Below are 14,324 nucleotides of genomic sequence, written 5' to 3' on the forward strand. Positions count from 1 at the left end.
CCGGCTGTATTTTGTGGCGTGCACGGACAAGCTTCCCGCTGGGACGCTTCGGAATCTCGCCTTCCCCCCATAGGGGCATGGGAGACTCCAGCCCGGGGGCGGGGCTCCGCTGATTTCGGTTGATGGCGGCGGCGCGCCGTTAGTACCGCTGCCTCTGCCTGCCCCCCGCCTCGCAGGTACGGCTGTCGCCGCCCCCCGCGGACGGCTAACGGCCGCTAACTGGCGCGGCGCGCGCGTGCCTAACGGCGCGGGGGAGCGCGGCGGCGCGCGAGGCGCAGCCCTCCGCCCCACCTGCCGGGGCCGCGCGCGCAGACAGCTTCCCGCTTCCCGCCCCCCGTTCGCGCCTCCCGGTCGGTCCCCGGGCCTGAGGGCCTGCTTGAACCCGGGAGTGCCGCTACCCCCGCTGAAGGGCTCCTGAGGGGCGGGAGACCCCGCCGGAGGGTGGCCAGCCTTATGGCACTCTCCTCACTGCGCCAGCTGGGCCGGGGGCCTGCTGTGGCCTAGGGCCTGCGGTGCGGTGCCTCAGGCCGGCCCAGCTGACTGCTCTTGACAGAGCTTTGACTTCAGGACAGCTCGGGCCCTGCAGGTGCTGCTCAGTTCAGAGCAATTATGGCCGTTTTTTCACCAGGAGAGGGAACCCTGTCTCCTTGGTGTCCTGTGTCCAGCCCAGAGCAGGCGCGGTTCCCTTGGCAGCTGGAGTCTGCTGCTTTGGGTACTTCTGTGAGGTTTCAGATCTGCTTCAGCTCTTTCAGATCTGTGACAGGCTTCCACAGCAGCCCTCTTGCTTTTTCTTTATACCTTTTTCTTTTCACTTTTTGTCAAAACTAATTAACATATTCTGGCTGTTCAAAATCTGTCTTGTCTGTCATGCTCTGTTGGTTTGTGTGCTGAAATTATGGCATAGCCATTACTCTTGCAGTTTGGGGATGCAAGACTAGAGGCTTTTCCCCTAGTAGCCTCTTGCAGAGCAGCTAATAGGACCCTATTTGCAAGTACTGCCTCTTATGAGGTAGCAATGAAGGCTTCCCTTTCTCGTGGCCATGACTACTCTGTCCTATTGTGCATTTGTGTGTCATTGGTCATGCTTATGTCAGACAAACAGATACTTCTGTATTTGGCATTGAGCCTGACATATATTTGTATTGTTTGTTGCGTGAGTGGATGATAATGCCTTTCGTATGACCAACATACAAAGGTAGCTTCCATCCACCTAATGTGTATATGCATCAGTCTTTTGATGAGGTGCACATGTCAAGTTTGAAGTATTCTTGGGAAAGAAGTACAGGGAAGGGGCTGTGGTCATGTAAATTTTGGGAGTGGGCTGTAGATTGGCCATTTTTTTTGCCAAATACATTTCTATGGCATTGCTGTTTTGGAACCTCGCTGTAGTAGGGGAAGACATTATGGGTTTTTTTGTTTGGTTGGGTTTTTTGTTTGTTTTTATTTTGTTGTGTTGGGTTTTTTTTAAGCTGTCCAGAAAAAGAACATAAGGAATGATATGATGATCTGCATGAATCAGAAAAGAGAGTTGGGGAAATGGATACCTCCTTCTGTTCTGATGCTGTCTTTGTGCCTTATTTTGGGGTATTTGGCAAGCTGATCATTGTATAATTACTTTCTTCCCATAGATAATTAGAAAAAAAGTCTTCCTTCCTATATTGCACTAGCAGTACCTAGCTGTTTGCTTAGTGCTAGATAAAATCAAAGTAATTTACAGTATTAATCTGAAGGCTTTTGAATTGCAGTGGTGAGATTCTTTCTTCTATTGGGAAGAAAACTTCTGTTTTGGGTAAATACCTTTGGTAAAGGAAATCCTGGAATCATGAGGTTCCTATATATGTCGTAAATTCCGGTTCATCTGAGTTCTGCTTGGTACCTGGCTGATATTCTGGCAAGATCTGGTGTTTTAGTGACAGGCTTTTTGTTTGGTGCTGCCCAATGCTTTGTTGTATTTTCACTTGAAGTCTTGTCTGAAAACTTGGGGATTCCCTGGTCTTCATTTTAGTCTTTGATTTGTCACTTTTGGAGCTTAGTGTTTCATGAAAGAGTTAAAGTGAAACTGAGTTTGTGATTTGTGAGTAGGCATTTGGCAGCTGTTCTACTTAAGTAGCCCTTCCTCTCTATCCTTGCTCATCATGTTGCTGCACTACCCTCTCCAATATGCTGCTTTTATATGGTTTTATGATAACTACATTGAGAACTGGTCCTGTTGAAGAAAACCCAAGAGTTTTATAAACAAAATGGAGTAAGTAATGTAGAAACACCAACTCCAAATGGCTTGGAACTAATTAAACTGGTAGTTGGAAGAACTGGGCACTGAATGTGAAGCTGTCCTGGAGGTCGATGAACTTACTACAAGGTGGTCACTGAGGGCTAATTAGCAATATATCCTGTTTCTGGAATATGCCAGTATTGGGATTCTGTATCCCTCTGCTCTTAACCCAGTGGAATAGCTGAGGAGCAGGATGGAAAGCTGGTGCAGAACTCTTACTTCATGTATTATAGCTGCTTCAATGTTTTGCTATCAGTTCTCCCATTGTTCCAAGATGCTCAGAGAAAATAGTTATGGATCAAAAGAATTAATGAGACTTCTATGAAAGGCATCTGACTACATAAATATACACGTGTCACTTGCTGGGTTTGCAACAAATGACAGATATTTCATTTGTTTCAGTGTGTAAATTAAAGCATATACAATTCTTGAGACAAAAGTGATAGTTACTGACTCCCACAATGCAACATTTGCCCACACATTTACACAGCTTTGGTCTGCAAGGAATTGTTTTTGTCCCTGAAAAATTAACAGTGAGTCCTATAGCTGGTAGAGCCACATTCAGCTTAGCATTGCTGGGAGCGCTAATATTCACAAAATCATGTGTTTTTCAGTTAATGTTGATGAAATCAGTTTCTTGGCAGGTTTAAATTACATTGTGAAAAGTTACAGGGGCACGTTTGCCTGAAGTGCTCTTGGGCAGAAATGGCAAACTTATTTGGCAAGGCTTTCAGTATAGAATATTTTCATTTGTGCAGCAGTTTTATGTTCAACAAGCAATTTTAATTTTGGTTGTGTGATAAAATATTTAGAATTTGTAGGTCTGTAATTTTTCAAATGTGTTAAGAGCTTTGAAAGTGGAAAATTCTACTACCCATTCAAAATTTTTATCACATTTCCTGAGAGGAGGCCTTCTATAAAGTAATTGTGTTTGATCTTGCTGGAAGACTATAATCCCTATTTTTGAGAAGTGGGAGGGTAAATACTATAAGTCAATGACTATTAAATATGAATGCTTCCCCCTCTTCCTCCTGTCTTTAAAGGTTTCTTTGCGTATGAGATAAATGTCATGGTTTCAAGCCATTGCCTGTAAAGCATCGTTAACTATGGAGAACTTCATTTTGTATGAGGAGATTGGAAGAGGAAATAAGACAGTTGTTTACAAAGGAAGAAGAAAGGGGACAATTAATTTCGTTGCCATTCTTTGCACTGATAAATGCAAAAGAGCTGAAATAACAAACTGGGTAAGTAATGCTTTTTCCTGCTAAACCTGGGAAAAGATCTTACAAAATCCTTGTAGCACAGGTAATGTAAAAGAAAAATACCTTGTGCTTCTTTAGAAGGAGTTTTGTCACCATTGAGGTCAGCTTCTTAAGATTCTAAATTCTTATGCTTTTAATAGAGTCTTATCTGACTTGAGTTTGCGTAAACCCATATTTACAGGCTTACTGTTTCTGTGATGTGTCAGAGAACTTGTAAAAACAGTTACTTGCATGTAGTGGTTTGCTTTATTTTGTTATTAGTTGTGCAAATCCAGTGGTAGTAATAACCTTCCAGTAAATAATCATTTTCTTACTTGACAAGAATAAATATTTTTTGATGAAAAAATAGCATTTAAGGTAAATCAGTTCTGGTTTGTAAAACCTTGGCAAAGTTTTAAACATATCATACTTTATGGAAAAGAAACTGTGACACGGTTAGACATTAAAAATACTTTATTTTTCGAGTAGATACATTTTGCTTCTGTGGTGGGTTGACCCTGGCTGGATGCCAGATGCCCACCAAAGCTGCTGTATCACTCCCCCTCCTCAGCTGGACAGGAGAGAGAAAATACAACAAAAGGCTTGTAGGTCAAGATAAAGGCAGGTGGATCACTTGCCACTTAACTCAGGGAAGTTAATTTATTGTCAATCAAATCAGAGTAGGGTAATGAGAAGTAAACCCAAATCTGAAAACACCTAACACCTTCTCCCCACCCCTGTCTTCTTCCCAGGCTGAACTTCCAATTTCTCTACCTACTCCCCCCGAGTGGTGCAGGGACACGAGGAATGGGGGTTACAGTCAGTTCATCGCACATTGTCTCTGCCGCTCCTTCCTCCTCACACTCCTCCCCTGCTCCAGCATGGGGTCCCCCTCCCACAGGCTGCAGTTCTTCACACACTGCTCCAGCGTGGGTCCCTCCCACAGGGTGCAGTCCTTCAGGAACAGGCTGCTCCAGCATGGGTCCCCCACAGGGTCACAAGTTCTGCCAGGAACCCTGTTTATGCGGGCCTCCCACTGCTCCGGTGTGGGTTCCTCCACGGGCTGCAGGTGGATATCTGCTCCACCATGGGCCTCCATGGGCTGCAGGACCAGTTTGCCTCACCATGGTCTTCCCCACGGGCTACAGGGGAATCTCTGCTCTGGTGCCTGGAGCACCTCCTCCCCTCCTCTGCACTGACCTGGGGGTCTGCAGAGCTGTTGCTCTCGCATAGTCTCACTTCTACTGCAATTTTTGCCCAGATTCCCCATCCCCACCTCCCCTTCTCAAAAACATTATCCCAGAGGCGGTGCCACCATCACTGATGGGCTTAGCCTTGGCCAGTGGTGAGTCCACCTTGGAGCCGGCTGTCATTGGCTCTATCGGACACAGGGGAAGCTTTAGCAGCTTCTCACAGAAGCCATTGCTGTAGCCCCCCTGCTACCAAAACCTTGCCATGCAAAGCCGTTACAGTTTCATGTTCCCTGTCGTTGCTTCAATGATCATTTACTGGGCCATTAACAAATTTGGTCAATGTAAACTTTTTGTTCTTAGCTGCATACTTCTCTTAGAAAGCCCTTGGGGATACCTTACATACCACTGTGGCAAGATACAGAGGCTTCTGTAGAGAGGAGGCCATCTAGGTGTAGTAGAAATACAGATTTCCAGGGACCCTTGAATGCTTGCTCTTGCCTAATAAGATAAGAATGATGTAAAAAATTTCTTTTTACTTCCTCTTACTGTATTCACTGTATTGTCTTACAATGTGTTCCCAATGGAAAAGAAAACAGAAATGCAAATTTGACTCCAAATTCTGATTTCCAGTTTTACTGTTTTAGTGATGCAGGAAGGTTAAATAGTGCTTATAACTTTGGGCTGGGGAACTTTGTATTTTTTTTTTCTGTATTTTTAAAAGTGAGTGAGTTGGGCACGGTCTGTGAGGAAAGTTATCTTTTCTCAACATATATGTAAAACTAAAATATTAGAATTGGAGAATAATTTTAGTGCACTGGAAAAGGTAAGAGAATGAGTAGTTACTCTAGAATAAATTCATATTGTGTCTCCTCGTCTTAAGTCCGTATATATTGCTTTCTCCCCCCCTGCCCCATTAAGTATGTTAAGTTTGTTCTAGGTTCGTCTGACTCACGAAATCAGACACAAGAATATAGTGACATTTCATGAATGGTATGAAACCAGCAACCATATCTGGCTTGTAGTGGAATTATGCACAGGTGAGATAAGCTCAGAAGGTAAAAATTTGTAGAATGAGGATTTCATATAATAGTTTATCCACAACAAATGTGTGTTTGGAAAACCTTAGTAATTATCTGATTATTAACATGAGAATCCTATTTATATATAGCACAGTTTTTGCTTTTGGAAACATTTTTAGAAATCATACTTTTCTACTTCACTGTATATGTATGTTAACTGTTAACTGATGTGATGTAATGTTGGTTTGTAATAGCTGAAGTGATATGGTGTTCAGGGGAACTTAGAACCAAATTGTGAATAGTTGAATGGTAGTTAAGTAAAAGTTACTTGATAAGTTTTCGAAGGACTGGCAGCGTTAGTGTTCTTTTTTTCATTTTATAGCACACAGTAATAAAGACGACAAAGAGCAAATCAAGTTATAATGTACAAAAGACAATAATGTTCAAATGAATTTTTTAATCAGAAGGCAATTCTGTAGCTAATAGTAAATTACTTAAGTTTTCTTCCTGTTCAGTAGAAGTATTTTGACTTTTCTGTTAAGATGTTAATTTGGGAGCTCTGGCAACCTAAAACTGCATTAAGTGATTCACTGAGTTTTGATAGGTTCTCATCATTCCATTACAGACATCTTTTAAAGCTTTCTCTAATTTTGATGATTGCATGTTTTAAACTCCAGATAATATGCCTTACTCCACATGGAGGGGAAAGGTGGCCAATTGTGATTCATGTTAGTATTTTGGTATCTGGAGTTTGTATCATAGTAAAAGTCCATATTACGCACAGTCTTTTTTTCTATCCAGAATTCTTTTTCAAAAATAACTGAAGCAGAGAAGCTACAAGTTGGGGGGGGGGGGGAGGGGGAGGGAAGGGAAGGGGAGGGGAGGTCAGGCCATGCCATTCTGTCGTGTATTGAGAATGAAGTTAATTACTCATATGGAGGCTGTGGTCTATTTGCTTAGTCTAACTTGTGGGCACATACTTACGTTATTAGACGGGCAGCCTTTTATTAAGTACAATTTGAATAATGTATTTTTTACCTTGCAGTACTGCAGTTTGCTGTAGGGAGAGTCTGGAAGCTAACTTAATTCTAAATAGACTGACATGGATTTCTTATTAATTTTGTAGAGCCCTGAAAATCACTTGAAATATGGAAGGTCTCTCTCACTTGTCTCAAGGTGACAAAGTGAGTTTCTGTTACCAGAAGCAGCAGACTCTTCCTGCGTTACTGGTTTCACTAATTTTTTTTCTCCTTTGTGTATTTGGTTATATTATGGAATCATTCTATATGTAGTCCTCTGAATTGAATTATTAAAAGCAGTGATTAAAAATGATGGAAAATAGTAGGTATGTAAAGCAGGCTTGGTTTTAAAGGAGCCGACTGATTTACTAAACAGAATAAAAAAAAGGTTTAGAAATAAAATAATTTTAAGATTCAGATTGAGTAATTTAAAGAATACTGTGATGACAGACCTTTTAGTGTTGCTATTCTATGAAAGAAATTACTGAGCAAATGGAAAAAAAGCTCAGGAAAATCTGTTAGATGATTTGGAATAAAGGTTCTAGTATCCTTGTCTATGGAAAGCTTTCCTAATTCCTGTTTTCATTCAGGGACTTAAATTTGTGTCTTTTTTTTCCCTCTGTTTTGTTTAATCTGCATGATTTGGCTAAGATATAAATAATAGATAATGCAGGAAGCCCACAGATAATTCATGAAATCCAAACTGTAGTCTCACGAGAACAGGTTTGATACAGGAGTAGAAAAGGACCAAATCAAGTTGAGGAAAGGATTCTGGGGGGGAGATGGGAGTGTGGAGTTTGGGATAGAAGACTGGGACAGGGAGGAGGAGAAAGACTATTTGAGCAATGACCTTGTGGAAAACGAGATTAGGAAAAGTCCAGGTCCTGTTACCAGTTAGGACAGGAACGGCTCAAATGGGATGAGTCTGATGGCGTACCTGAGAATCAGTGGAATGTGAGGAAGTAGTTGATGGGGGAAGGAGAGAGGTTTTGCAAGGACAGAGAAACAGTAGGAGTCAGTGGGGAAAAGCATAGAGTGAATGTGAAGCCCAGGGAAGGACACAGGTGATAGAGGATATATGTGAAGGTTTATTTGAAAGGCTTTGTAGGTGTGATCTGCTCAGAAACAGAGGAAGGTTTGGTTGGAACTTAGTGGAGAAAGGGAAGTGGTGATTTTGGGAGGACAGAGAAGGGTCTCATATTAGTGTGAGAAGTCCAGAGAGATATGAGTAGGACTTGCTGGGGCAGGAAGCTGGGATTTACGTGAGAAACCTGGGAAGTGAAAGCTTATTTCTGTGTGTTTCTGTTTTGGTTTTTCAATTCTTTTTTCCTTAAAATAATAATAAAAAAAAGACAAAAGAGAGAGGAAAGGATGAAAATGAAAAACCTGGGGCACATGAGTCAAGAAAAGGACTGTACAGAAATACTATGTGTGAAGAACAAACAAAAGAATTTCTATTGGATGTTGTTGACCTCAGAATGTAGCCCACTTTTACTATTTCTGATGTCTGTGAATTCAGTGAAAAATTACCTGTCAAGCTTTAGTACTTGTTCACCGAAGTTGTTAGCCTGTTCTTAGTATTGTTTATTCTTTTAACTCATGCAGCAGGGATCAGTTAAAAGGAATTTGAATAAACCCTTTGGATAGTATTATGTTGTGATGTGGTGCAGTTTCTGGCTTTCTTTTTTCCCTTCTGTTTCCTTTGTAAAATATATCAATATTAAAGTAATTTTCATGTCATGCACTCCATTTAATTGTAGTCAAGATATTTTTTGTCACAGTACTGGAAATATTTTTTCCTGTACATCTTAGATTTTGTAATTATTATTTAATCTCAGGAAATATTTTTAGTATCTACTGATAGTGATTTTTGCTTGACATCCTTTGAAGGAGCTTATATAATGTACTTGGGGAACTATTTGTATGACCGTCTTCTTTACATGCACTTGCTGACTACATATAAATATATTTCAGGTGGTTCTCTAGAATCTGTTATTGCTGAAGACAAACATCTACCTGAAGATGTAGTGAGAGAATTTGGTGTTGATTTGGTTACTGGTTTATACCATATTCATAAGCTTGGAATTATCTTTTGTGAACTGACACCTGGAAAGGTAAGAAGGAGTATTATTTATAGGGGATGCTGCATATTACTTTGTAGGCCATCAGCATTTAGTTCATTATTTCTGTTTTACTATTTGGAAGAGGCTCGCCTCAAGTTGGAGGCCAGTTGAGCTTTATAATACATGTGAAGACAATGAGAGACAAGTCTGTAGCTTGAATATTTTATGATCCAGTTGATTTCTTCCATTGTATATTTGATATGATGTGATAGATTCTTTTTGATTTGTTGTACCGGTTTGAATTAATGAAGGATTTTAGTTCTCTGTCCTTGGACATGTAACTTTGTTGTTATGCCTATTCTATCATGCTGTAGAATATTTTGAAGTCACAGAAAATGCTAATGGGGGAGTAAAATTAACTAAACTTTCTTTGTTAATAACCTTCTCTTGTTTCCAAGTACCTTTTAAATTATCATCTTACTCTTGCATAAAAATACAAATATTTATGTGGTTTCTGATTGTGTATGAAGTTTAGGTATAGCTTTATCAAAGTCCACATTTGTTTTTAATTTACGTAGTCACCAGAATATTAACTATAGTAAAAAAAAATTTATTAACAGTAATTGGTTTTGATCCTAATCTATAAGTGATCAAGTTGCCCTTCTCTGAATTTTCTGTAAAACTTGCACAATTATACTCAGTTACTGTCACCTGTGAGTCCAAAAGCACTAAAAAAAATCCACCTGACTGAATCCCACCATCCCACCCCTCCACCATCTGACTGATGGAAGAGTTCTCCAAACAACATTTTTGGGATTATGAAGCTATTAATTACAACAATAAGCAGTGACCACATAGAGAAAACTCTGCATCATTGGACAAAATCTTCGGAATTTTCTGCTGATTAGAATTTTTGTCCTCAAATAAAGTGAAGTATCTTTTTACTACACACTTATTTTCCTATACGGGGTTACTATAATTTTACTTTCTTTTCTATAGTAACGTTGTTGTTCATTTAGATTTAATAATGAGTAAACAAAAGTGCACATTAAACACCTTGTAAGGGTTTTGTTGTAAGATTCTGGAGTTTTGTGGTTATAAGAAAGAGGACACTATTGGTGGTGACTTGAAAAAATTTCAGTGCTTTCGGTTATAGTGATCATCTATATGTACTTAAATGGTTTGAGGTTGTGATTTATTTTTGTATAATAAATTATTTTATACTTTGTGTTGGGAATTTCATCAGTTGTAGTATATGATACTTGTATGTCAGATTTTCTTTTTTCTTCTAGATTCTGCTTGAAGGGCCTGGCACTTTGAAATTCAGTAATTTTTGCTTGGCTAAAGTGGATGGTGAAAACTTGGAAGAATTTTTTTCTTTAGTTGGATCTGAAGAAGGCGAAGGAGATGTCAGTGAAAGCAATCCACAAAGATACCTGAAAAGCAGGTTTCGAGGTAAGATCTTTTTACTAGCCCAAACTAACATATACCAAGGGGACAGAATGAAATCTGGAAAAAACCTTTGTGGCAAGCAATTTGGAGAGAAGACCTTGAAATAAAATATATGTTGATTGTTCTGTTGGGGCTGACTAAATTTCTAGGGCAACAGGATAATTAATTCTGTTGTATTATCATTTGTAAAGATTAATGTTTTTGCCTGTGTCTTTATAACAGAAAGTACGATCTGTACATATTTTGTAAGTAGGTTTAACATATCCTGCATATGGGGAATTTTTAAAGTAAGTTCAAAACCAAAATTTAGCTCTTAAGGAAGGCTGGTCAGAGATCATAACTTAGAGGGAACGACACCTGCAAGTGAATAGAAAGAAAATAAACTGTATTTACAAGTATATAGTAATAATTCTAAGTTTCACAAAGCCAGTTTAACTAAGAGCTGGAAAAAATATACTCCTGTCTGTCATACAATGTATGACATATTAACAACTCATGACCTTTACTGCTTTTTGTAAATAGACTTCAGGTTATTTTTTCGATTGAAGCTCTGATGTAGGTGATGATAGACTGTAGTATAATTGTATAATAATTTTTCAACATAACATAACATAACTGGAGGTGGCTTATTTTAGATTTCTTTTTGCAGCTTGGCATCAGATCCTTACAGTACGGTTTAATGTTCAAAAGGTCTGTCTATCCTGAGCATGTTTTAATTATTTTATGAGCTGTTCTTGATTTTTTTCTTTGCAGAAAAAAAGGTAAAATTTCAATAATTAAAAAATCCCAACAAACCCAAAACAAACAAAATCCAAACCAATCTGAGTATATGAACGACACCTGAAATGTTTCAAGGTAGCAAATTCATTAAAAATTATTATTTTTTTGTTTGGATTTGTTGGTGAGGCTTAATTGTTAATTGATGAGAACTATGGAAGATTACTAAAATTTGGGACATTCAGAACTCAAACTGACTGGCTTTGCTAACTGATGAAATTGTATTGCTGGTATTTAGTTGATATAAGGCTATGTATTTAAAAAAAAGTTTAAGGAAAATTGCAAAAGAATCATGCGTTTACAATCTTTTGTGTTTCGGTTATGAAGTAGTAATTGGAGAATGAAGAGATAACTGATACTGGATATATGATAAAGAAAATTGATTTAAAATTAATCCTGTTCTCAGAAAAAATTGAGCCATGGAATTATTTATGGACTTCTAAAAAGTCTGTGCTGTAGATGCTCTTTTTAGGGTCTAGGATTAAATTCTGTGAACTTTGTTAAACGTATATGCAAAATTAAGTAAGTACTACACAGAACTGCTGCTTCTTTCATTGGAGACTTTGCGCTGCTGTACTTGCATTGTCCTTTTTGATGCAAATGATCCAAAGTGATTTCTATTCTAGTTTGAGGCTCGACTGTTTCAGTACCTTTTACTTAAGAATGATAATTTCTTTTTAAAGTATGAGAAAGTTACTGTGCTTTAGTTTCAACAGGCAGATCCATGCAGATGCAGTAGGCTGCAAATACTATGTTATTTTTTCATCGAATAAGAAAAGTTCAGCAACTTGGTTTTAATCTTCTCAGTCTTTTATTAGTCATTATCTCAGACCATCTCACAGACCTCTATTTCCAAGATAACGATGTGTATAGCAGTTACTGTTATCAGGAATGGTGGAATTCTTGGAAATGTTTTATGCGAACAAAAAGAGCTTTCTTTAATACTTTGCTGTCTCCTGCTGAAAGTCCACACTGGAAATACTAAGACCAAGAACAGATCTTTATTCAGGAAGAAATACAAATCTAATCTCTTTCCTGTGGCCTTTCAAAACAGCTTTTTTTGATGTGTATAGTTAATGACCTTTTGTCATTTAAAAAAATAAAACCCAAGGACAAAAGAATCCAAAATAAACTTTTTAAAGGACTATGAAATTGATACTTTTGCTGCGTTTGTGTAATTTTTTTGGAGATTATTTAGAACTGAGTTAGTGTTTACATGGGAACTACTGTAGCAATAGGAACTGTATGTTTCTTTTTCTATATCAAGACAAAAGGGGTTTGTGTACTATATTTTGATATGTGATGTTTTCATAGTGTGTTAGTGTGAAAATAGTTGTAACTAGTTTGGATCGGTGATCTAGTTGGCTAGCTACTTTGGTTTTGTCACAAAGTTTCTAATTTTGTGAAGGTTTATGTCTTGGGATAGCTTTAAAAAAAAACCCAAACCCAACAACAAAAAAACCAAACCTGCTTTAACCTAATTTATTTCTGTTACTCATATGATGATTATGTTGTTTACCATTCAGCTTAATTTGTTTGGCTCTGGAAGCTGTCAAGGCATATCAAAACTTCCTTTGCATGAATCTCTGTGTTAGGAAAGTGTAGGACAAGTCAGCTTAGTTAATAGAAGTGAAATAGCAAAATAGTGTATAAAATCCTACATAATTCAGTAAAAGTATAGGAGATTAGATTTGGTATCTGTTTGCTTATAGTAAGTGAAAATAACCCCTAACTCACTGAACTGTGGAGACAAAGTTTGAAGTGTTGAACAGGATAAATGCTGAATGAATAATCCAAGTGCGTTATACATACTGTATTTTGTAGGCTCTCCGTTGTACACAGCTCCAGAAACAATAAAGGGAGAAGACTTCTCGAAAGCCAGTGATCTGTGGTCCTTGGGATGCTTACTTTATGAAATGTTCTCAGGTTGTAAATTTGTGTATCTATTTAATATTCTTGATAATGGAAGTATAGGTCATGGTCCCAGAGTAAATTCTTGTTAACTTCCTAGGGGGGTTAAGACACAGAAAAACTTCAGACAGGTTTTAAAGAGTTTGTGAAGAATATACTATCTGTACTTAAAAAAGGAGAGGGAGGTGTCTTCATCAAATAGTAAGTGGATTAATACTGTTGTCCTTTTGACTGTGATCTAGATATTATGTTAACCAACATGTATTGTTTAAATACTATGATCTAAAATTATAGCAGTCCTCTGATTCTGACAGTGTAACATTTTTAATCTCCTCAGTATTAAACTCGGGGGTGCATTATTTTGACCTTTGGAAGAGAAAACTGTTTCACTAGTGTAAAACTAGAATCATTGGTTTTCCTGCAGATAAAGTAGCTGTTAGCATTGGCTGCAGCCGGAAGGAGAATTTAATCACAGAAGAGAATTACAGTGCAACTTTCTGAAGTCTTAAACAATATGTTGATCTCTTGGATCAACATAGTTACATGGACGTTGATTTCTGCCTAGACCTTCTCTTGTTGTCTTATTGCTGATTCACACAGGTCTATCATGATGACTTCCATCAAGCCATCTCTGGTGCCTCTTCTGTCCGTGGACTCTTTTGCTGTTCACGGTAGAATAATTTAATTCAAGGGTTTGTATTTGACAAGGGAACTTGATAAATAAAATCCAGGCTATCCAGGTGTTTATTTCTTTGGATGTTTCCTTAGGAAAATGAACTCATTGCTTGTCATTGCACCTGAGACATTTTTAAGTTTGCCTAATCTGTTAAATACACTTCTGTTTGTTTGTAGGAAGACCACCATTCTTCTCAGACAGCTTTTCTGGATCAATTGAAAAGATTTTATATGAAGAGCCATTGCCACCTAGACCAGAGGGTAACATTCTGTTACTGTTTCATGAATCAAATCAGAGTATTAACTTAACAAAGTTAAAGTTTTGTTCCTCACTGCTTCATCTGAGGCCCATTGCAGGAATCAGCTGTCCAAAGTGAATGTTACCGTTGCCTTCCTTTTATAAGAACTTTTCCCCCATTAACAATGAATGCTTATTTCCCTTTTGACAGCCAAGCATATCATTTAATGTTAAGAATTAAAAGTAAATCTACCTTCTGGGATGGAATTTCTGATCCCATTTATTCTGGGCATCAGTGGTGTTTGTGAAGACCTTTGAATATTAGTAGCTCTTTTCAGTTCATAGTAGTGTGAAAATGGTGACCTGTAGAATTAAAACTCTTGTTACTTGTCTCAATTCTAAGAGAGATTTTGTTTTTGAAGTGGATAAAGTGCATTTCATACTTCTGAGCTCTCAGAAGTACG

At 38.3% G+C, this 14,324-nt stretch overlaps 1 protein-coding gene across 2 annotated transcripts in view; it reads left to right on the forward strand.

The window, feature by feature from the left end:
• Positions 1–14,324, forward strand: part of ULK4 (unc-51 like kinase 4) — a 249,721-nt gene continuing 235,397 nt past the window's right edge. For both annotated transcript variants that reach the window (XM_056334570.1, XM_056334571.1), the window contains exons 1-7: positions 1–176; positions 3,316–3,516; positions 5,644–5,743; positions 8,719–8,858; positions 10,100–10,262; positions 12,861–12,962; positions 13,800–13,883. In XM_056334570.1, coding sequence (XP_056190545.1) covers positions 3,337–3,516; positions 5,644–5,743; positions 8,719–8,858; positions 10,100–10,262; positions 12,861–12,962; positions 13,800–13,883 — 769 coding nt within the window. In that variant the 5' untranslated portion in view covers positions 1–176; positions 3,316–3,336. The remainder of the gene's footprint in view (positions 177–3,315; positions 3,517–5,643; positions 5,744–8,718; positions 8,859–10,099; positions 10,263–12,860; positions 12,963–13,799; positions 13,884–14,324) is intronic.

Source organism: Falco biarmicus, chromosome 4, assembly GCF_023638135.1.
Source record: "Falco biarmicus isolate bFalBia1 chromosome 4, bFalBia1.pri, whole genome shotgun sequence".
Lineage (NCBI taxonomy): Eukaryota > Metazoa > Chordata > Aves > Falconiformes > Falconidae > Falco > Falco biarmicus.